This window comes from Salvelinus namaycush, chromosome 33 (genome assembly GCF_016432855.1).
Source record: "Salvelinus namaycush isolate Seneca chromosome 33, SaNama_1.0, whole genome shotgun sequence".
In the NCBI taxonomy this organism is placed as follows: Eukaryota; Metazoa; Chordata; class Actinopteri; order Salmoniformes; family Salmonidae; genus Salvelinus; species Salvelinus namaycush.
The window spans coordinates 35,070,048-35,095,480 of NC_052339.1; the positions used below are offsets into that span (position 1 = coordinate 35,070,048).

At 43.2% G+C, this 25,433-nt stretch overlaps 1 protein-coding gene across 1 annotated transcript in view; it reads left to right on the forward strand.

Annotated features, from left to right (window-relative positions):
* Positions 1-25,433, forward strand: part of LOC120027924 (eyes absent homolog 1-like) — a 63,746-nt gene that overhangs the window by 8,349 nt on the left and 29,964 nt on the right. The window contains exons 4-9 of the mRNA XM_038973017.1: positions 1,988-2,054; positions 2,552-2,697; positions 7,301-7,423; positions 22,144-22,226; positions 23,689-23,869; positions 24,613-24,755. Coding sequence (XP_038828945.1) covers positions 1,988-2,054; positions 2,552-2,697; positions 7,301-7,423; positions 22,144-22,226; positions 23,689-23,869; positions 24,613-24,755 — 743 coding nt within the window. The remainder of the gene's footprint in view (positions 1-1,987; positions 2,055-2,551; positions 2,698-7,300; positions 7,424-22,143; positions 22,227-23,688; positions 23,870-24,612; positions 24,756-25,433) is intronic.

Sequence of the window (25,433 nt, forward strand, 5' to 3'; positions counted from 1 at the left end):
CATGTACAGTTACATACAGTTATATAGTTACAGTTACATACAGTTACAGTTACATACAGTTACATACAGTTACAGTTACATGCAGTTACAGTTACATACAGTTACATACCGTTACATTCAGTTACATACAGTTACATACAGTTACAGTTACATGCAGTTACAGTTACATACAGTTACATACAGTTACATTCAGTTACATACAGTTACATACAGTTACATACAGTTACAGTTACATACAGTTACAGTTACATACAGGTACAGTTACATACAGTTACATACAGTTACAGTTACATACAGGTACAGTTACATACAGTTACAATTACATGCCAGACATCTACAGTAGGTCGTCTTAAATTGCACCCTATATAGTGCACTACTTTAGAGACCAGTGCCCATAGTCAAAGGCCCATAGTCTCTGGTCAAAAATGGTGCACTATATATAAAATGGGATGCCATTTGGGACACATCCTTAGTATCCCCCTCCTCGTCCGCAACTATATACTTTGTTTGTGTCAGTTGACTGTAAGAGGACATTTGAACCTGGTTCAGTGATTTAGATTTTTTATTTAACCTTTTATTTAACTAGGCAAGTCAGTTAAGAACAAATTCTTATTTATAATGACGGCCTACCCCGGGCCAAACCCTAACCCGGACACACGCTGGGCCAATTGTGCGCCGCCCAATGGGACTCCCAATCACGGTCGGTTGTGATACAGCCCAGGAACAAAACAGGGTCTGTAGTGACGCCTCTAGCACTGAGATGCAGTGCCTTAGACCGCTGCACCACTCAGGAGGCTTTCTATACTATGGGACTAGGGCTTTTGGACTGGTTTAACAGATTTCAATTGCAAGACTAAGATTATGTTTATCATTACTGGCTTTTCTATCTTTCTTTTTTTTGTAAATGATCAGTATTTTTTCATGTGTTGCATTTCACACCTGATTTTGACCGTGTTAAATTTACTAGCTGTATTTATTGTTTCTAAAGATGAATGGAAATATATATATAAAAATTATTATAATTTCGAAAAGCATAACTGTACATTTGGTGTTACATTTGGTGTGTTATTGTAACAAAAAATAATTAAAAAAGATTTTTACTCAAAACTATACACTATGCACTGACTTAAAATAGCCTTTACTAAAGTGCAAAGACAACGTGAAAATATAGCCGTGGTCGCAGTAGGTTTGTGTGTGTGTGTTGAAAAACGTTGATTAGGAAGTGGATCCACAGTGATATGGCCGTGTGTTTCATGAAGGAATGATAATGTGGTAGCGGCGCTAGTTACAAGCAATCACTTTCAATTTAGTCCTGGCCTGGCCTTGAAGCCTGGGGATGGATTCCAAACGGCACACTATTCCCTACGTACGGGCCCTGGTCAAAAGTAGTGCGCTATAAGGGAATAGGGTTCCATTTGGGACAGGCCCCAGGCAACAGGCCCACATTGATTCAGACCATTCTGAGTGTGTTTACGCCAGCCTAGCTGTCGTCATGGCAGCGCCAAAGTATCTCACAGAGGCTATATCCCAAATAGCACCCTATTCCTTACACTCTTAGAAAAAAAGGGTTCCAGAATGTTTCTTCGGCTGTCCCATATGAGAACTCTTTTTGGTTCCAGGTAGAACACTTTTGGGTTCCATGTAGAACCCAAAAGGGTTCTACCTGGAACTAAAACGGGTTCTCCTATGGGGACAGCCGAAGTATCATTTTGTGGGGTGCCATTTGGGATACAGCCAGAGATACACACAGAATATACGCTGGTCAGCAGAATAAACCCAACAGGGTTTTTTATCTGATTATTTGTACTTCATTATTGCGCTCCGGGTTTTAAACCTTAAATAAGGTTGGGGAAATAAATGGAGTAACGCAACGCAATTACACTTTCCTAGGAATCCAGAAGTTCTGTTGGCGAAAGATAATATTTACCTTATATCTTTAATGTTTAAATATGTACTTGCCCCCCTCCTTTCTTTTCAACTCTCTCAGTTATTGGAACCAGTGGCTACAGCCCAAGACAAACACACCAGTTCTCCTCTCAGATTTACCCTTCCAAGTAAGGCTTCTTTTATTTTGCTTTAGAAAATAACCGGCATCCAACTTCATTTGGTTCCTTTAATTAGATCCTGCTGCTAGATGTGGACGTTTCTACCTGCTTTGTTTTGCCTGGATGTCTGCAGTTTGTGCACTTACAAAATCAGTTGTAATTATTATCTTGTAAAAATGTCCTTTGCGACGTATACTTCTTATTTTGCTAATGCTAGTCCTACTCCTGTACTAATTACTATCTCTCTTTACGAGCTTCTGACCACTATGTAACATTATGTAGCAGAAACACAAACAATGTGTCCGTATTGTTATGGTTTTTTGTGTTTGGTAAAATATGTTCCTCCTTTCTCTCTTTCTTTCTTTCTCTCTTTCTTTCTCTCTTTCTTTCATTTTATTTATTTCTCTTTATCTCTCTCTCTCTCTCTCTCTCTCTCTCTCTCTCTCTCTCTCTCTCTCTCTCTCTCTCTCTCTCTCTCTCTTCTCCTTGTTTCTTTTCTGAAATAGCAGACCGTATCCACATATTCTCCCTACTCCTTCATCCCAAAATATGGCTGCGTACGGTCAGACACAGTACACCACAGGAATGCAGCAGGCCGCAGCCTATGCTAGCTACCCCCAGCCTGGACAACCCTACGGGATACCTGCCTATGGTAAGCACAGGCCAAACCCATGCCTCTGAATGCATTACATTACAAACCCATCACTTCCATTTCTATGTACTAGATGTATTCGTATCATCAGGGCACCTCATGCCACACATGCAAATACCCTTATATTACTTATAGTTAGCTATATTACACGTATCTTTGTAATATAGAATAAAATGTGATAATAATATGTCTATATATGATAAAGATCAGGGCCCTCAGAAAATATTTGGTTGCTTTACAGCCAGAGTTTAAAATGGATTTCATTGAGATGGTGTATCACTGGACTACACCACAATACTACATCATGTCAAAGTGGGAATTGTGTTTTTAGACATTTTTTACAAATTAATAATAAATGAAAAGCTGAAATGTCTTAAGTCAATAAGTATTCAAGCTATTTGTTATAACAAGCCTAAATAAGTTCAGGACTAAACATGTGTTTACCAAGTCACGTAATAAGTTACTCACTCTGTGTGCAATACTAGTGTTTAACATGATGTTTGAATGACTACATCATAGCTGCACCCCACATACAATTATGTGTAAGGTCCCTCAGTCAAGCAGTGAATTTCAAACACAGATTCAACCACAAAGACCAGGGAGGTTCTCCAATTCCTCATAAAGAAGGGCACCTATTGGTAGATGGGTAAAAATAAAAAAGCAGACATTGAATATCCCTTTGAGCATGGTGAAGTTATTAATTACACTTTGGATGGTGTATCAATGAAACCTGGTTCAGTCTGCTTTCCACCAGACACTGGGAGACAAATTCACCTTTCAGCAGGACAATAACCTAAGACACAAGGCCAAATATACACTGGAGTGTATATAATATAACGTTGAATGTTCCCGAATGGCCTAATTACAATTTTGACTTAAATAAGCTTGGAAATCTATGGCAAGACTTGAAAATAGTTGTCTAGCAATGATCAACAACCAACTTGACAGAGCTTGAATAATTTTTTAAAGAATATTCTGCAAATATTATTCCAATACATGTTTGTAAATCTCTTAGAGACTTACCCAGAAAGACTCACAGTTGTAATCGCTGCCAAAGGTGATTGTTATGTAAATTTGATATTTCTCTATTTAATTGTCAATACATTTTCAAACATGTTTTCAACAACATGTGGAACAAGTCAAGGAGAATGAATGCTTTATGAAGGCTCTGTAAATATACTTTATTTTCATAAGGATTCATCTTTATATTGTTCCTGTTCTAATTCAAAGTAAGGTTATGATGTTCATAATATTATAATATTAGTTCTTATTCAGCTAATAATATATATATATATCATTATAATTATATATAATATATATATATATAGACTAGTCTTGGTTACATATATATTATATATATATATATATATATATATATATATATATATATTAGCTGAATAAGAACTAATATAACTCATATTATAATATTATGCTACGTCATTCACACATGCTTTACTACGTCATATTTCTTGTATAACTTCAATCTACATTAGACTGTTCATATTGAAATTGCATGCTAGTTGTGTAGTCTTGGTAATACTACGTGCTATACAGCTCTTCGCCGGGGTATTGCAAATAAACACATAGCTCAGGACAAACAGTTCCCACGATAAAACAAAAGGAGGCCTAGAACTACGCTGAGTCTTTGGTTTGAAATATATTGAAATATACATTTCAAAAATAACAACAACAAAACAATGGTGTCTTCAGGCATCATAGGAACGAAACAGCAACGTACATAACCATGTTCTCTATTTGTCCGAAGACGTTTAGAAGGCCTTGACCCCCCCACAGAATGTCCAATATGACCAGGAATTTAGAACATGCATCACAATGATACCCTATCCCCTATATAGTGCACTACTTTTCACCAGAAGTAGTGCACTACAGTATATAGAGAATAACATGCCATTTGGAACGCACAGAGTGTTTATTTGAGTGGTAGTGGACCTGCCATGGCATAGGAAAGAGGTTGAGTTTGAGTCAAAATAACCGACCGGCAGTTGGACTAATAACAAACACTAGTAGCAAGTGTGTTGTTTTTATTACTTGTGCAATAATTCAGAGATCGTCCATCTTTTAGCCATTCAAACATGCTACGTTATTCAAACATGCTACGTTATTCACACATGCTACGTTATTCAAACACGCTACGTTATTCAAACACGCTACGTTATTCACACATGCTACGTTATTCAAACATGCTACGTTATTCAAACACGCTACATTATTCAAACACGCTGCGTTATTCAAACATGCTACGTTATTCAAACATGCTACGTTATTCACACACGCTACGTTATTCACACACGCTACGTTATTCACACACGCTACGTTATTCAAACACGCTACGTTATTCAAACATGCTACGTTATTCAAACATGCTACGTTATTCAAACATGCTACGTTATTCAAACATGCTACGTTATTCACACACGCTACGTTATTCACACACGCTACGTTATTCACACACGCTACGTTATTCAAACACGCTACGTTATTCAAACATGCTACGTTATTCAAACATGCTACGTTATTCAAACATGCTGCGTTATTCACACACGCTACGTTATTCACACATGCTGCGTTATTCAAACATGCTACGTTATTCAAACATGCTACGTTATTCAAACATGCTACGTTATTCAAACACGCTACGTTATTCACACATGCTACGTTATTCACACATGCTACGTTATTCAAACACGCTACGTTATTCAAACATGCTACGTCATTCAAACATGCTACGTTATTCAAACATGCTGCGTTATTCAAACACGCTACGTTATTCAAACATGCTACGTCATTCAAACATGCTACGTTATTCAAACATGCTACGTTATTCAAACATGCTGCGTTATTCAAACATGCTACGTTATTCAAACATGCTACGTTATTCAAACACGCTACATTATTCAAACACGCTACGTTATTCAAACATGCTACGTTATTCAAACATGCTACGTTATTCAAACATGCTACGTTATTCAAACATGCTGCGTTATTCAAACATGCTACGTTATTCACACATGCTACGTTATTCAAACACGCTACGTTATTCACACACGCTACGTTATTCAAACATGCTACGTTATTCAAACATGCTACGTTATTCACACATGCTACGTTATTCACACACGCTACGTTATTCAAACATGCTACGTTATTCAAACATGCTACGTTATTCACACACGCTACGTTATTCAAACATGCTACGTTATTCAAACATGCTACGTTATTCAAACATGCTACGTTATTCAAACATGCTACGTTATTCACACATGCTACGTTATTCAAACACGCTACGTTATTCAAACACGCTACGTTATTCAAACATGCTACGTTATTCAAACATGCTACGTTATTCAAACATGCTACGTTATTCAAACATGCTACGTTATTCAAACATGCTACGTTATTCAAACATGCTGCGTTATTCAAACATGCTACGTTATTCACACACGCTACGTTATTCAAACATGCTACGTTATTCAAACATGCTACGTCATTCAAACATGCTACGTTATTCAAACATGCTACGTTATTCAAACATGCTACGTTATTCAAACATGCTACGTTATTCAAACATGCTGCGTTATTCAAAAATGCTACGTCATTCAAACATGCTACGTTATTCACACATGCTACTTTATTCACACATGCTACGTTATTCACACATGCTACGTTATTCAAACATGCTACGTTATTCACACATGCTACGTTATTCAAACATGCTACGTTATTCACACATGCTACTTTATTCACACATGCTACGTTATTCACACATGCTACGTTATTCAAACATGCTACGTTATTCACACATGCTACGTTATTCAAACATGCTACGTTATTCACACATGCTACGTTATTCACACATGCTACGTTATTCACACATGCTACGTTATTCAAACATGCTACGTTATTCACACACGCTACGTCATTCAAACATGCTACGTTATTCAAACATGCTTTACTACGTCATATTTCTTGTATAACTTCAATCTACATTAGTCTGTTCATTTTTAAACCCCCAAACTACAGTTGATTCTGAAGTGAGGATTACAAACTACAGTTGATTCTGACTTGGGGATTACAAACTACAGTTGATTCTGACTTGGGGATTACAAACTACAGTTGATTCTGACTTGGGGATTACAAACTACAGTTGATTCTGAAGTGAGGATTACAAACTACAGTTGATTCTGACTTGGGGATTACAAACTACAGTTGATTCTGACTTGGGGATTACAAACTACAGTTGATTCTGACTTGGGGATTACAAACGACTGTAGATTCTGAAGTGTGGATTAGGTGTATTATCAATATATAAATTATAACAGTTACTAGCAGACAGATTTTTTAAAATCTGTCCTACTGGTAAAATTATTCAGTTAACAGAGACAATAATAAAGATAACAATACTAATATATTTAGTTGTATTTATTATAAAGCTAGCTCTATTTAATATAATACTAAATAGCTTTTAACATAGAGATAAAGATATGACTCAAAGTGCTTGGTTTAGAGTTGTCTGACAGCAGTGAGTTGTGTGTGCATCAAACCAATGTGGTGTTACTAACTGATTCAGGTCCATTATGGGCAGGCATAAAGACAGAGGGCGGACTGAGCCAGTCCCAATCCCCTGGACAGGCAGGCTTCCTCAGCTACAGCTCTGGTTTCAGCACCCCTCAGACGGGCCAGGCTCCATACAGCTATCAGATGCCAGGTGAGGAACACAGATAATATACTGTACTGTATAACTGCCCTGAATTGACATGTATTTCTCTTCTCTACTTTAGTCTTCTCTCCTCAACTTCCTACCTTGTCTCTCCTCTCTCCTCCCCTAACCATTCTACCTTGTCTCTCCTCTACTCCCCTAACCATTCTACCTTGTCTATCCTCTACTCCCCTAACCCTCCTACCTTGTCTCTCCTCTCCTCCCCTAACCCTCCTACCTTGTCTCTCCTCTCTCCCCCAACCCTCCTACCTTGTCTCTCCTCTCCTCCCCTAACCATCCTACCTTGTCTCTCCTCTCCTCCCCTAACCCTCCTACCTTGTCTCTCCTCTCCTCCCCTAACCCTCCTACCTTGTCTCTCCTCTCCTCCCCTAACCCTCCTACCTTGTCTCTCCTCCCCTAACCCTCCTACCTTGTCTCTCCTCTCCTCTCCTCCCCTAACCATCCTACCTTGTCTCTCCTCTCCTCCCCTAACCCTCCTACCTTGTCTCTCCTCTCCTCCCCTAACCATCCTACCTTGTCTCTCCTCTCCTCCCCTAACCCTCCTACCTTGTCTCTCCTCCGTTAACCCTCCTACCTTGTCTCTCCTCTCCTCTCCTAACCATCCTACCTTGTCTCTCCTCTCCTCCCCTAACCCTCCTACCATTTCTCTCCTCTCCTCTCCTCTCCTCCCCTAACCATCCTACCTTGTCTCTCCTCTCCTCCCCTAACCCTCCTACCTTGTCTCTCCTCCGTTAACCATCCTACCTTGTCTCTCCTCTCCTCCCCTAACCCTCCTACCTTGTCTCTCCTCTCCTCCCCTAACCCTCCTACCTTGTCTCTCCTCCGTTAACCCTCCTACCTTGTCTCTCCTCTCCTCTCCTCTCCTAACCATCCTACCTTGTCTCTCCTCTCCTCCCCTAACCCTCCTACCGTGTCTCTCCTCTCCTCTCCTCCCCTAACCCTCCTACCTTGTCTCTCCTCTCCTCCCTTAACCATCCTACCGTGTCTCTCCTCTCCTCTCCTCCCCTAACCCTCCTACCTTGTCTCTCCTCTCCTCCCCTAACCCTCCTACCTTGTCTCTCCTCCACTAACCCTCCTACCTTGTCTCTCCTCTCCTCTCCTCTCCTCTCCTAACCATCCTACCTTGTCTATCCTCTCCTCCCCTAACCCTCCTACCGTGTCTCTCCTCTCCTCTCCTCCCCTAACCCTCCTACCTTGTCTATCCTCTCCTCCCCTAACCCTCCTACCGTGTCTCACCTGTCCTCTCCTCCCCTAACCCTCCTACCGTGTCTCTCCTCTCCTCCCCTAACCCTCCTACCGTGTCTCTCCTCTCCTCTCCTCCCCTAACCCTCCTACTGTGTCTCTCCTCTACTCCCCTAACCCTCCTACCGTGTCTCTCCTCTCCTCTCCTCCCCTAACCCTCCTACCTTGTCTCTCATCTCTCCCCTAACCCTCCTACCGTGTCTCTCCTCTACTCCCCTAACCCTCCTACCGTGTCTCTCCTCTCCTCTCCTCCCCTAACCCTCCTACCTTGTCTCTCATCTCTCCCCTAACCCTCCTACCTTGTCTCTCCTCTCCTCCCCTAACCCTCCTACCTTGTCTATCCTCTCCTCCCCTAACCCTCCTACCGTGTCTCTCCTCTACTCCCCTAATCATGCTATAGCCTCTTCAACTATTTTCTCTTTGCATTTCTACAAAGGACAATATCAGAAACATGGACTTTCCCCCCAACGTCCACAACAGTAATGACAGTTACAGACTGATTCACCCCCCCCCCCCCCCACCCCCCCCCAAACACACACCACCACTACCAGCACCGCCGCTGCCACCCACCACCCCCCTCCTAACAGAAGGTTGTGTAGAGCAGCAGCAGTTATGAGGAGCCCTTTATGTGTTTTCTCTCCCTCTCTTTCCTCTCTCCTTTCCTCTCTCTACCCTCTCCTCTCTCTCTCCCTCTCTCTCTCCCTCTCCTCTCTCTCCCTCTCCTCTCTCTCTCCCTCTCTCTCTCCCTCTCCTCTCTCTCTCCCTCTCCTCTCCTTCCTCTCTCCCTCTCCTCTCCTCTCTCCCTCTCCTTCCTCTCTCCCTCTCCTTCCCCTCTCCTTCCTCTCTCCCTCTCCTTCCTCTCTCCCTCTCCTTCCTCTCTCTCTCTTAAGAAGAATCAACACAGATGGAAACATGATGGTGGGCCCTTAAGATGCTCCAGTCATGTTCTTCCTTTGTTGTTTTATCCCCTGTTCTCTGAGATGCTATTTGTATTTGTTTAAGAGCTGAGACCATGGTGATTTATACCCTAGAATCCACCCATAAATATAACTTGCTCTCTCCCCCCCTCACTCTCTCTCTGGCTTTCTCTCTCTCTCTCTATCTGGCTCTTTCGCTCTCTCTCTCTCTGGCTCTCTCTCTCTCTTTCTTTCTTTCTAAAAGAGGGTCAGGCTAGCTGCCATGTTGTGTTTCCCTTCATGGTTGGTTTCTGTCAGAGAACCTCAACAAACTGTATGCGTTCTCCAACAGAAAGCACTACTTTACATTACATACTGTAGTCATTATCCCAAGATGGCTAAGGGAACTATAATTATAACACACTTACACAGGTAGTTACTCTGGTATAAGAGGCCTGTACCAGAGACACCATAAACCTACTGTGGCCTAGCTATGCTCAAAAAGCCTCCTCTATTCTCAATAGAGAATAGCTGTAGCTAACTGTAGCCTGTCAGCGCTAACCATAGCTAACTGTACCCTATCAGCGCTATCCGTAGCCAACTGTAGCCTATCAGCGCTAACCATAGCTCACTGAAGCCTAATGTATCAGCGCTAGCTGTAGCTAACTGCAGCCTATCAGCGCTAACCACAGCTAACTGTAGCCTACTGTATCAGCGCTAGCTGTAGCTATCAATGCTAGCTGTAGCTATCAGAGCTAGCTGTAGCTATCAGTGCTAGCTGTAACTGACTGTAGCCTATCTACCACAGATCTAATCCAACGATTATGGATATACCGACAAGATACACTTATCTCCACCCTAACAATGGGATTCGTTGTCCTCAAAGTGGCACAACGTGCTGTCTACATTTACATTACATTTAAGTCATTTAGCAGACGCTCTTATCCAGAGCGACTTACAAATTGGTGCATTCACCTTATGATATCCGCCTAGCTCCCGCCTATCCTTTCTTAGGATTGGTGGATACATCTCATCAATGCAATCCCTTTTTTTAATATTCGATGAGGGTTGTTGACATCATCCGCCTGTATTCAATGGAGAAAGATGCCTCATGCCATGAATATGCATAGCCATCTCGAGCCATAGCTTTATGTTCTCTCCTCTTCACTGTAGTCAATTACAACCATGCTAACCATAGCCTATCAGCCATGCTAACCAGAGCTAACCGTAGCCTATCAGCCATGCTAACCAGAGCTAACCGTAGCCTTTCAGCCATGCTAGCCAGAGCTAACCATAGCCTATCAGCCATGCTAACCAGAGCTAACCGTAGCCTATCAGCCATGCTAACCAGAGCTAACCGTAGCCTATCAGCCATGCTAACCAGAGCTAACCGTAGCCTATCGGCCATGCTAACCAGAGCGAACCGTAGCCTATCAGCCATGCTAACCAGAGCTAACCGTAGCTTATCAGCCATGCTAACCAGAGCTAACCGTAGCCTTTCAGCCATGCTAACCAGAGCTAACCGTAGCCTTTCAGCCATGCTAACCAGAGCTAACCGTAGCTTTTCAGCCATGCTAACCAGAGCGAACCGTAGCCTTTCAGCCATGCTAACCAGAGCTAACCGTAGCCTTTCAGCCATGCTAACCAGAGCTAACCGTAGCCTTTCAGCCATGCTAACCAGAGCTAACCGTAGCCTTTCAGCCATGCTAACCAGAGCTAACCGTAGCCTTTCAGCCATGCTAACCAGAGCGAACCGTAGCCTTTCAGCCATGCTAACCAGAGCTAACCGTAGCCTTTCAGCCATGCTAACCGTAGCCTTTCAGCCATGCTAACCAGAGCTAACCGTAGCTTTATGTTCGCTCCACTGTGTAATGTGTGACAGTAGAAACATCTCCACATGTTGTTGAAAAGCCTGCAGAGTATCTCACAATAAATAAGGCCAACAGAACAGCAGATGTGTGGAGCGGCCGGGGGAAGCCTCTTTTCCACGCCTCTTAACCAAATACTCCCTGCCTGCCGCAGCCCTACAGCTCTGAGAGAAACACTGTACATAGCGAAATAATATAACATTTTCAAATGTCTATATTCTTTAAAAACTTGTGTGAGTGTAATGTTTACTGATTATTTATTTCCCTTGTTTATGTCCCTTTTGTTTATTTTCTATTCCATTTACTTTGGCAATGTAAACATATGTTTTCCATGCCAGTAAAGCCCTTAAAATAGAATTGAATTGAAAGGGAGAGAGAGAAGGAGGGGGGGGGGGAGCTACTTTCCTGCCCCAATGGTTTAACTCATGATGACAGTATTATGTACCCATTTGTCTTCCTCTCTCTCTCTTTCTCTCTCTCTCTGCTTCCCACCCTCTCTCTGTCTCTCAATTGAATTCAATTCAAGGGGCTTTATTGGCTTGGGAAACATATGTTAACATTGCCAAAGCAAGTGAAGTAGATAATAAACAAATGAACAGTAAACATTACACTCACAAAAGTTCCAAAATAATAAAAACATTTCAAATGTCATATGATGTCTATATACAGTGTTGTAACGACGTGCACATAGTTAAAGAACAAAATGGGGAAATAAACCAACATAATTATGGGTTGTATTTACAATGGTGTTTGTTCTTCACTGGTCGCCCTTTTCTTGTGGCAATAGGTCACAAATCTTGCTGCTGTGATGGCACACTGTGGTATTTCACCCAGTAGATATGAGAGTTTATCAAAATCGGATTTGTTTTTTCGAATTCTTTGTGGATCTGTGTAATCTGAGGGAAATATGTGTCTCTAAAATTGCCATACATTTGGCAGGAAGTTAGGAAGTGCAGCTCAGTTTGCAGCTCAGTAGAGACCCTAGTAGAGCCCCTAGTAGAGATGGTAGAGCCCCTAGTAGAGACCCTAGTAGAGACCCTAGTAGAGATGGTAGAGCCCCTAGTAGAGACCCTAGTAGAGACCCTAGTAGAGTTCCTAGTAGAGCCCCTAGTAGAGCCCCTAGTAGAGCCCTGGGTAGAGCCCCTAGTAGAGTCCCTAGTACAGACCCTTGTAGAGACCCTAGTAGAGACCCTAGTAGAGCCCTGAGTAGAGACCCTAGTAGAGCCCCGGGTAGAGACCCTAGTAGAGCCCATAATAGAGACCCTAGTAGAGACCCTAATAGAGATGGTAGAGCCCCTAGTAGAGCCCCTAGTAGAGTCCCTAGTAGATCCCCTAGTAGAGCCCCTAGTAGAGCCACTAGTAGAGCCCCTAGTAGAGCCCCTAGTAGAGCCCCTAGTAGAGCCCATAATAGAGATGGTAGAGCCCCTAGTAGAGCCCCTAGTAGAGCCCATAATATAGATGGTAGAGCCCCTAGAATAGCCCCTAGTAGAGCCACTAGTAGAGTCCCTAGTAGAGCCCCTAGTAGAGCCCATAATAGAGATGGTAGAGCCCCTAGTAGAGGCCCTAGTGGAGCCCCTAGTGGAGCTACTAGTAGAGCCCATAATAGAGCCCCTAATAGAGATGGTAGAGCCCCTAGTAGAGCCCCTAGTAGAGCCCCTAGTAGAGCCCATAATATAGATGGTAGAGCCCCTAGTAGAGCCCCTAGTGGAGCCCCTAGTAGAGCCCCTAGTAGAGCCCCTAGTAGAGCCCATAATATAGATGGTAGAGCCCCTAGTAGAGCCCCTAGTGGAGCCCCTAGTAGAGCCCATAATATAGATGGTAGAGCCCCTAGTAGAGCCCCTAGTAGAGCCCATAATATAGATGGTAGAGCCCCTAGTGGAGCCCCTAGTAGAGCCCCTAGTAGAGCCCCTAGTAGAGCCCATAATATAGATGGTAGAGCCCCTAGTAGAGCCCCTAGTGGAGCCCCTAGTGGAGCTACTAGTAGAGCTCCTAGTAGAGCCCCAAAGTAGCACCGTCATTAGCCCCCAGCTCTCACCAGACCAGGACCCAACAAGGCCTTGTTGATTGTCTATGCCTTCCGTGTGTGTGTGTGTGTGTGTGCGTGCGTGCGTGCGTGCGTGTGTGTGTGTGTGTGTGTGTGTGTGTGTGTGTGTGTGTGTGTGTGTGTGTGTGTGTGTGTGTGTGTGTGTGTGTGTGTGTGTGTGTGTGTGTCTTTTCTGTGTCCCTCGCTAGTGCCAGGCTGTGGCCAGCTGTCAAGGGGAATATGATTAGATTCATGTTTTTACTCTTTACGTCTGATGCCACAGGGGCTTTGTGTGGTGCTAAAGTCATTGTGCCAGACAGGAGAGGGGATCTGCATGACTCTGACTGGCTTTTTTAACATAAACTTTATCAAGTTTATAAATAGTTTTGACATCTATTTTCTGAGGAATCATCCGAATGTATTTCACAATTTAGATATATATATATATCTAAAGTGAAATGGTGAGAAGTACAGCAACTACATGATTAATTAATTTAAAATGTGTGTTCTATTTTATGATGATTACCTAGTTTGCTATCAAGGTGCTGGAGTAGACCGAGGCTGCCTCCTTAACGCACTACTTATAGAGCTACCAACAGGGCTCTTGTCTAAAGTAGTGCACTATGTAAGGGGACAGGGTGCCACATGGTACACACACACACAGAGAGAGAGAGAGTCTCTCGATCCTGTCACTGAACAGATGTTAATTAGGTGAATAATTGTGTCCATGCGTTCTGTCGTTCTGTCCCACCGTGTGTGTGTGTGTGTGTGTGTGTGTGTGTGTGTGTGTGTGTGTGTGTGTGTGTGTGTGTGTGTGTGTGTGTGTGTGTGTGTGTGTGTGTGTGTGTGTGTGTGTGTGTGTGTGTGTTAGCTATTATCAAGTGAGCTGCAAGTCTGCAGTCTATTCTACTCTGCCTTTTAAAGGAAGCCCATCTGGACTTGATAGGCTATTCCCAAGTGGGGCATATGAACTTCTGCCACAAATATTGTGCACTGATGATAGACATGGCCCTTGGCTAGGGGACTGATCAACCAGAGCAAATGGACTTCAATTGTAGGGTCCAGAATGCAGGAGAGAGAGGGGGAGGGAGGGAAAGAAAGAGGGATGGTGTCTGGGTTTGAGTGAGTGAGCTAACTGGAGCAGGACCGGGGGAGGGAGAGAAAACATGCCCCCCGGGGAACCGCAGGCACCCCCACCAGCCCCCCTGCCTGGGCCCTCTCTAGTGGGGCAAGCAGGGGTTCAGAAGGCACCCCCCACAACCTGCTTTACCTACCCCCCAGCCTGGGCCCTCTCTAGTGGGGCAAGCAGGAGTTCAGAAGGCACCCTACCTACCCCCCAGCCTGGGCCCTCTCTAGTGGGGCAAGCAGGGGTTCAGAAGGCACCCTACCTACCCCCCAGCCTGGGCCCTCTCTAGTGGGGCAAGCAGGGGTTCAGAAGGCACCCTACCTACCCCCCAGCCTGGTCCCTCTCTAGTGGGGCAAGCAGGGGTTCAGAAGGCACCCTACCTACCCCCCAGCCTGGGCCCTCTCTAGTGGGGCAAGCAGGGGTTCAGAAGGCACCCTACCTACCCCCCAGCTTGGGCCCTCTCTAGTGGGGCAAGCAGGGGTTCAGAAGGCACCCTACCTACCCCCCAGCCTGGGCCCTCTCTAGTGGGGCAAGCAGGGGTTCAGAAGGCACCCTACCTACCCCCCAGCCTGGGCCCTCTCTAGTGGGGCAAGCAGGGGTTCAGAAGGCAGCCCCCAGCCTGGGCCCTCTCTAGTGGGGCAAGCAGGTGTTCAGAAGGCAACCCCACAACCTGCCCTACCAGCCCCCCAGCCTGGGTCCTCTCTAGTGGGGCAAGCAGGGGTTTAGAAGGCACCCGCCCTACCAACCCCCCAGCCTGGGCCCTCTCTAGTGGGGCAAGCAGGGGTTTAGAAGGCACCCACCTTACCAGCCCCCTAGCCTGGGCCCTCTCTAGTGGGGCAAGCAGGGGTTTAGAAGGCAACCCCACAACCTGCCCTACCAGCCCCCCCGCCTGGGTCCTCTCTAGTGGGGCAAGCAGGGGTTCAGAAGGCACCCTACCTACCCCCCAGCTTGGTCCCTCTCTAGTGGGGCAAGCAGGGGTTCGGAAGGCACCCCCACCAGGCCCCCAGCCTGGTCCCTCTCTAGTGGGGCAAGCAGGGGTTCAGAAGGCACCCTACCTACCCCCCAGCTTGGTCCCTCTCTAGTGGGGCAAGCAGGGGTTCAGAAGGCACCCCCACCAGCCCCCCAGCCTGGTCCCTCTCTAGTGGGGCAAGCAGGGGTTCAGAAGGCACCCTACCTACCCCCCAGCTTGGTCCCTCTCTAGTGGGGCAAGCAGGGGTTCAGAAGGCACCCCCACCAGGCCCCCAGCCTGGTCCCTCTCTAGTGGGGCAAGCAGGGGTTCAGAAGGCACCCTACCTACCCCCCAGCCTGCGTCCTCTCTAGTGGGGCAAGCAGGGGGAATGGTAGTAGGTCCCAGCATACCGGTTTGTGACAAGAACTTCAACGCTTCTGGGTTTTTCACGCTCAACAGTTTCCCATGTGTATCAAGAATGGTGGGAAGCATTGGAGTCAACATGGGCTAGAATCCCTGTGGAACACTTTCAACACCTTGTAGAGTTGAGAATTTAGGCTGTTCTGAGGTCAAAAGGTCGGTTGCAACTCAGTATTAGGAAGGTGTCCTTAATGTTTTGTACACTCAGTGTATGTACAGTACCAGTCAAAAGTTTGGACACACCTACTCATTCAAGGATCTTTCTTTATTTTGACTATTTTCTACATTGTAGAATAATAGTGAAGACATCAAAACTATGAAATAACACACATGGAATCATGTAGTAACCAAAACTGTGTTAAAGACACCCGTTGCCTTGATGACAGCTTTGCACACTCTTGGCATTCTCTCAACCAGCTTCACCTGGATTGCTTTTCCAACAGTCTTGGAGTTCCCACATATGCTGAGCACTTGTTGGCTGCTTCCCTCTGCGCTCCAACTCAGGTGATTGTGGAGGCCAGGTCATCTGATGCAGCACTCCATCACTCTCCTTCTTGGTGAAATAGCTCTTACACAGCCTGGAGGTGTGTTGGGTCATTGTCCTGTTGAAAAACAAATAATAATCTCACTAAGCAGAAACCAGATGGGATGGCGTTTCACTGCAGAATGCTGTTGTAGCCATGCTGGTTATGTGTGCCTTGAATTCAAAATAAATCACTGACAGTGTCACCAGCAAAGCACCCCCAAACCATCACATCCTCCTCCTCCATGCTTCACGGTGGGAACCACACATGCGGAAAATCATCCGTTCACCTGTCTGCGTCTCACAAAGACAGCGGTTGGAAACAAAAATCTGTAATTTGGAATCATCAGACCAAAGGACAGATTTTCACCGGTCTAATGTCCATTGCTCGTGTTTCTTGACCCAAACAAGTCTCTTCTTCTTATTGGTGTCCTTTGGTAGTGGTTTCTTTGCAGCAATTCAACCATGAAGGCCTGATTCACTCAGTCTCCTCTGAACAGTTGATGTTGAGATGTGTCTGTTACTTGAACTCTGTGAAGCATTTATTTGGATTGCAATCTGAGGTGCAGTTAACTCTAATGAAGTTATCCTCTGCAGCAGAGGTATCTCTGGGTCTTCCTTTCATGTGGCGGTCCTCATGAGAGTTAGTTTCATCATATCTTTTGATGGTTTTTGCTACTGCACTTGAAGACACTTTCAGAGTTCTTGAAATTTTCCAGATTCACTGACATTCATGTCTTAAAGTAATGATGGACTCTTTCCTTATTTGAGCTGTTCTTGCCATAATATGGACTTGGTCTTTTACCAAATAGGGCTAATTTCTGTATATCACACCTACCTTGTCAGAACACAACTGATTAGCTCAAATGCATTAAGAAGGAAACAAATTCCACAAATTAACTTTTAACAAGGCACACCTGTTGATTGAAATGACTACCTCATGAAGCTGGTTGAGAGAATGCCAAGAGTGTGCAAAGCTGTCATCAAGGCAAGGGGTGGCTACTTTGAAGAATCTCAAAAAATAAAATATATTTAGATATGTTTAACACTTTTTTGGTTACATGATTCCATATGTGTTATTTCATAGTTTTGAATGTCTTCACTATTATTCTACAATGTAGAAAATAGTCAAAATAAAGAAAAACCCTTGAATAAGTAGGTGTGTCTAAACTTTTGACTGGTACTGTATATACAGTTGATGTCGGAAGTTTACATACACTTAGGTTGGAGTCATTAAAACTCGTTTTTGAACCACTCCACAAATTTCTTGTTAACAAACTATAATTTTGGCAAATCGGTTAGGACATCTACTTTGTGCATGACACAAGTCATTTTTCCAACAATTGTTTACAGACAGATTATTTCACTTATAATTCACTCTATCACAATTCCAGTGGGTCAGAAGTTTACATACACTAAGTTGACTGTGCCTTTAAACAGCTTATACAATTCCAGAAAAGGATGTCATGGCTTTAGAAGCTTCTGATAGGCTAATTGACATCATTTGAGTCAATTGGAGGTGTACCTGTGGATGTATTTCAAGGCCTACCTTCAAACTCAGTGCCTCTTTGCTTGACATCATGGGATAATCAAAAGAAATCAGCCAAGACCTCAGAAAAAGATTGTAGACCTCCACAAGTCTGGTTTATCCTTGGGAGCAATTTCCAAACGCCTGAAGGTACCACGTTCATCTGTACAAACAATAGTACGCAAGTATAAACACCATGGGACCACGCAGCCGTCATACCGCTCAGGAAGGAGACGCGTTCTGTCTCCTAGAGATGAACGTACTTTGGTGCGAGAAGTGCAAACCAATCCCAGAACAACAGCAAAGGACCTTGTGAAGATGCTGGAGGAAACAGTAGCAAAAGTATCTATAGCCACAGTAAAACAAGTCCTATATCGACATAACCTGAAAGGCCGCTCAGCAAGGAAGTAGCCACTGCTCCAAAACCACCATAAAAAAGCAAGACTACAGTTTGCAACTGCACATGGGGACAAAGATCGTACTTTTTGGAGAAATGTCCTCCGGTCTGATGAAACAAAAATAGAACTGTTTGGCCACAATGACCATCGTTGTGTTTGGAGGAAAAAAAGGGAGGCTAGCAACCCGAAGAACACCATCCCAACCATGAAGCACGGGGGTGGCAGCATCATGTTGTGGGGGTGCTTTACTGCAGGAGGGACTGGTGCATTTCACAAAATAGATGGCATCATGAGGGAGTAAAATGATGTGGATATATTGAAGCAACATCTCAAGACATCAGTCAGGAAGTTAAAACTTGGTCGCAAATGGGTCTTCCAAATGGACAATGACCCCAAGCATACTACCAAAGTTATGGCAAAATTGGCTTAAAGACAACTTAGTCAGGGTATTGGAGTGGCCTTCACAAAGCCCTGACCTCAATCCTATAGAAAATGTGTGGGCAGAAAAAGCATGTGCGAGAAAGGAGGCCTACAAACCTGACTCAGTTACACCAGCTCTGTCAGGAGGAATTGGCCAAAATTCACCAAACTTATTGTTGGAAGCTTGTGGAAGGCTACCCGAAACGTTTGACCCAAGTTAAACAATTTAAAGGCAATGCTACCAAATACTAATTGAGTGTATGTAAACTTCTGACCCACTGGGAATGTGATGGAAAAAAATAAAAGCTGAAATAAATAATTAAATAATATAACTAATATAACTAATATAACTAATAAATAACTATTATTCTGACATTTCACATTCTTAAAATAAAGTGGTGATCCTAACTGACCTAAAACAGGGGAATTTTTACTCTGATTAATTGTCAGGAATTGTGAAAAACTGAGTTTAAATGTATTTGGCTAAAGTGTATGTAAACTTCCGACTTCAACTGGATCTCTGCTGAGTCTGGTCCAGTCCCGAATTGCACCCTATTCCCTATTTAGTACACTATTGACCAGGGCTCCGGTTAAAAGTAGTGCACTGTGTAGGGAATAGGGTGCCCATTGGAACGTACTTCTCTGATCTCCAGGGTGCAGCTACTCCTGCTGTTGACATGAGAGTACAGGTGTAGTGAGGGAGGGAAGGAAGGAGGGAGGGAGGGAGAGTGTAGAGAGGAGTCATGCCCTGTGGCCTCGTCTCCTGTCCTCTCTTCATCCCTCTCTCCCAGGGCAGGAAGACAGCAAGCCCTATAACTCATGTCATGTATATTATTAAGCCATTAGATCCTATCAGCTCTTCTTTGAATGATTGAATTAGCCCTAGAGGTGGTTCTTTCAAAGCAGTGAAGAGAAGACATATTCTACATATTCATTAGCAGGATGTCAGACACCCCCTTTCTCTCAATGCAATGTTCAGTTTAAGGGGATTTTAATGCCGTGGGAAACATATGTTTACATTGCCAAAGCAAGTTAACTAGATAATAAACAAAAAATGAAATAAACAATTACAAATTAACAGTTAGCATTACACTCACAGAAGTTCCAAAAGAATAAAGACATTTCAAATGTCATATTATGTGCAAATAGTTAAAGTACAAAAGGGAAAATAAATAAACTTAAATATTGTACTTACAATGGTGTTCTTCACTGGTTGCCCTTTTCTTGTGGCAACAGGTCACAAATCTTGCTGCTGTGATGGCACACTGTGGTATTTCACCCAGTAGATATGGGAGTTTATCAAATTTGGGTTTGTTTTCAAATTCTTATTGGTTCTATGTAATCTGAGGGAAATATTTGCCATCTCTTTTCCTTCCTCTCTCCCTCCCCTACTTTCTGTAGCCCCCCTCCCTCTCCCCCTCTCTCTCCCTCCCCCACTCCTCCACCCTTCAGTTGCCCTAACACACAACAGGCTCAGTGTTCAGCCAATTGTGAGGGCCTGAGACGTCCTGCCCCCCCCCCTCCCCCTGTCATTCATCAAGCCAGATCCAATCAGTGATAAGGAAGGAAGAGGACGAAGATAAGGCTACTGTTTGGTTTTGAGCCTCTTTCTCCCTCCCTCCCTCCCTCTCTCTCTCTCAATTTCTAATACAATTTAAGGGCTTTATTGTCATGGGAAACACCTTATGTTTACATTGCCAAAGCAAGTGAAGTAGATAATAAACAAAAGTGAAATAAACAACAAAAAATAAACAGTAAATATTACACTCACAGTAGTTGTAAAAGAATAAAGACATGATGTCTATATAAAATTGTTGTAATGATGTGCACATAGTGCAAAAGGTAAATTAAATAGTCATAAATATAGATTAATTTACAATGGTGTTTGTTCTTCGCTAGTTGCCCTTTTCTTGTGGCAACAGGTCACAAATCTTGCTGCTGTGATGTCACACTGTGGTATTTCACCCAGTAGATATGGGAGTTTATCAGAATCGGATTTGTTTTTGAATTCTTTGTGGATCTGTGTAATCTGAGGGAAATATGAGTCTCTAATATGGTCATACATTTGGCAGGAGGTTAGGAAGTGCAGCTCAGTTTCCACCTCATTTTGATGGCAGTGTGCACGTAGCCTGTCTTCTCTTGAGAGCCAAGTCTGCCTACGGCGGCCTTCTCAAAAGCAAGGCTTTGCTTACTGAGTCTGTACATAGTCAAAGCTTTCCTTAAGTTTGCTCTCTCGCTCTCTCTCTCTCTCTCTCTCTCTCTCTCTCTCTCTCTCTCTCTCTCTCTCTCTCTCTCTCTCTCTCTCTCTCTCTCTCTCTCTCTCTCTCTCTCTCTCTCTCTCTCTCTCTCTGTGTCTCTCTCTGTCTCTCTCTCTTTCCCCTAGGCCCTCACCGTTGGCTACCTGAAATCATTGTTCCACCAACATCTTTTGTTCACTTGTTCTCTCTTGGTTTTGTTCTCTTGCTCAAAGTAACTAATATTATTGCTCTTCCGTGTTCTATTGTGCCTTGATATTTGGAGGGGTACACTATCATATATCATACACTATATCACACACTATATAATATGTCATACATTATCATACATTATCATATTTTATACACTATCGCACACCATGCACTTTCATATATCATACATTATCATATATCATACACTATCATATGTCGAATAGTATCAGACACTATCATACATTATCGTATTTTATACACTATCAAATATCATGCACTATCATACACTATATCACACACCATTATCATACAATAGCATACACTATCATATATCATACATTAGCATATATCATACACTATCATATATCATACATTAGCATATATCATACACTATCATATATCATACACTATCATATATCATACATTAGCATATATCATACACTATCATGTATCATACACTATCATATATCATACACTATCATGTATCATACAATAGCATATATCATACATTAGCATATATCATACACTATCATATATCATACACTATCATATATCATACATTAGCATATATCATACACTATCATGTATCATACACTATCATATATCATACACTATCATAAATCATACACTATCATATATCATACACTATCATATATCATACACTATCATATATCATACACTATCATATATCATACACTATCATAAATCATACACTATCATATATCATACACTATCATATATCATACACTATCATATATCATACACTATCATATATCATACACTATCATATATCATAGACAATCATTGAGTTTGTAAGTCATATGTATAACTCCTAAGTGATAACCATGTGTTTCCCTGTCCTCTCCAGGTGGCACGTTCACAACCACGTCAGGACTGTACGCAGGAAGCAACTCCCTCACAAACTCAACTGGCTTCAATAGTACACAACAGGTACTAACATATTCTACTGTATTCTAGACAGGTACTAACATATTCTACTGTATTCTAGACAGGTACTAACATATTCTACTGTATTCTAGACAGGTACTAACATATTCTACTGTATTCTAGACAGGTACTAACATATTATACTGTAATCTAGACAGGTACTAACATATTCTACTGTATTCTAGACAGGTACTAACATATTCTACTGTATTCTAGACAGGTACTAACATATTATACTGTAATCTAGACAGGTACTAACATATTCTACTGTATTCTAGACAGGTACTAACATATTCTACTGTATTCTAGACAGGTACTAACATATTCTACTGTATTCTAGACAGGTACTAACATATTCTACTGTATTCTAGACAGGTACTAACATATTCTACTGTATTCTAGCCTCCTAATACCATGATAGGCATGTTTAGTGTCATTGGTTTATATTGATATGCTGTACTCTTGCTAAAATCCTGGGAACCTTGGGATGCGTCCCAAACGGCGACCTGTTCCCTATGTAGTGCACTACTTTTGACCATAACCCGTAGGGTAGTAGTGTACTACAAAGGGAACATGTACGATACAGTCCAGTTACACTTCACAAGAATCACACGGGAATCAATCATAACGTCTGAAGTGGTGGACACAGGGATTATCCCGTTCTTCTATGGGTCATGCCAGAGGATGAGCATCCCAAATGGTACCCTGTACACTATTTACATTAGTACACTACTTTTGACCAGTGCACCCATGTAGGCAATAGGACGCTTCCCAAAAAATACCAAGACAGATCGCTGTTCAGATGTAGGACACAAGAGACATATGTTTGCATTTATGTTTTTTGGAATCTGCACTGTAAAATAACAAGGGGGCATATCTCACGTTACTTACCGTCTCTCTCTCTCTCTCTCTGTACCTTTCCACGTGTTCTACCTTTCATCTCTTTCTCTTTCTTTCTCTCTGTCTACCTTTCCGGTCTCTCTCTCTCTCTCTCTCTTGCTCTATCTCTCTCTCGCTCTCTTGCTCTCTCTCTCTCTCTCTCTCTCTCTCTTGCTCTCTCTCTCTCTCTCTCTCTCTCTCTCTCCCTCTCACTCTCTCTCCCCATCCCTCTCACTCTCTCTCTCTCTCTCTCTCTCTCTCTCTCTCTCTCTCTCTCTCTCTCTCTCTCTCTCTCTCTCTCTCTCTCTCTACATCCCTCTCACTCTCTCTCTTGCTCTCTCACTCTCTCTCTCTCTCTCTCTCTCTCTCTCTCTCTCTCTCTCTCTCTCTCTCTCTCTCTCTCTCTCTCTCTCTCTCTCTCTCTCTACATCCCTCTCACTCTCTCTCTTGCTCTCTCACTCTCTCTCTCTCTCTCTCTCTCTCTCTCTCTCTCTCTCTCTCTCTCTCTCTCTCTCTCTCTCTCTCTCTCTCTCTCTACATCATTACCTCTCTCTTTCCACCCCCATCCTCCCCTCTCCCCCTCCAGGACTACCCGAGCTACCCAGCGTTCGGCCAGGGCCAGTACGCCCAGTATTACAACAGTTCTCCCTACACCTCCCCCTATATGACCAGCAACAACACCAGTCCCACCACCCCCTCCACCACAGCCACCTACACCCTCCAGGAGCCCCCCCTGACCAGCCAGGCCCTCACGGACCCCCCAGCAGGTAGGCCCCAGGCCCCCCAGGCCACCCACCCTCCGTCCCCAGGATCAGACGGCTCTGGAGGGGGTGGCTATGATGCCAGGGCCACTCATTATGGTAACCATTACTGTTTTTTTAATAAAATAAACTATATTATTGTAATAAATTGTTTAGAATTTATGATAATCAACGATAATCAAAACCCTCCCTGAATTCTGTTGAAAATATAGAAACTGGTGTTATTGTAGAAATATTTTTTGTGATCATTTTTTAAATTGTTGTTACCCCTCCCTTTCTAAATGACCCTCTGTAACCCTCTATAAAATAGTATTATCGTATAAAATGTAACTCCAGTTCTTAGAGAGAGAATAATATATAATATTATAAATATATAATATAAATCACATTAATGCTTCTTCTGGGAATAAAGGTCTGATGACATCATCATCATCATCAAGTGAAAACTAGAAGAGTTTTAACCAACCGGGTTGCAGCAGAGATGATATACTGACGTTATTCTCTCTGTCTGACCCTCTGGAAAACCTTACGACACAAAGTAGCTTGTACTGTATGCAGTTCTCGATATTTAACACACAGACACACAGACACACTTTTACAAGACAAAATGGAGCTGTCCTCTGCTCCCTCCACTCTCCTCAGTCCTGAAGGTACTGAAAATACGTCGATATCTTTTCCCGTTTCCTTCTCTTTATCTTAAACAATCACTTCTTCTTCTTCTCGTTCTCCCTTCCTCCCGTTCCTTCCAGTCGAGTACAGTACCATCCACAGTCCTTCAACGCCCATTAAAGATTCAGAATCGGATCGATTGCGGCGTGCCTCGGATGGAAAGTCACGTGGCCGAGGGAGAAGGAACAACAACCCTTCACCACCGCCGGACTCTGACCTTGAGGTGTGTGTGTGTGTGTGTGTGTGTGTGTGGTGTGTGTGTGCGTGCGTGCGTGCGTGCGTGCGTGCGTGCGTGCGTGCGTGCGTGCGTGCGTGCTTGTGTGTGTTCGCCTCACCCTGTCTGAATCACAATAGACTAATCCACCTTCCCCCAACGCCACACGGTTCACACATGAATAAAGTGTTTTATAACCTTAACTTATTATTGGTTAATGAATTGTTTGTTAACTATGAAGATATTTGAACTGTTTCGTTTGTCTTTTCAATGAGTAGTTCACCGTGTATCGATACGTAGTTTATAGTATTTTTTGTGTTCATCAACAACGAATTTAGTTCCTGCTTTTACCTAAATAGGTGGAGCTAGAGATAAGATGTGTTTCTCTGATAGATGACTGTTGAACATCATGTGTATTACTCCTCTAAAGGGGATAACCGTCTGATTCTCATATGCCGTTAAACATATGGCTAACTATGTATGGGAAAATATGTGGCATATGTGAAAGTAACGTGTTAATTATTAGGTCATAAACATGTGGGTAACTAACTGTGTATATGAATGCCATAGAGATACCAGCCAATCCATATGTCAAAGTAACGTGTTAATGATTAATCATTATTAATTCATTATTATTGATAAGAGATACATTTCAGAGAGGTTATTAAGCCTCATTATGATGCTGAC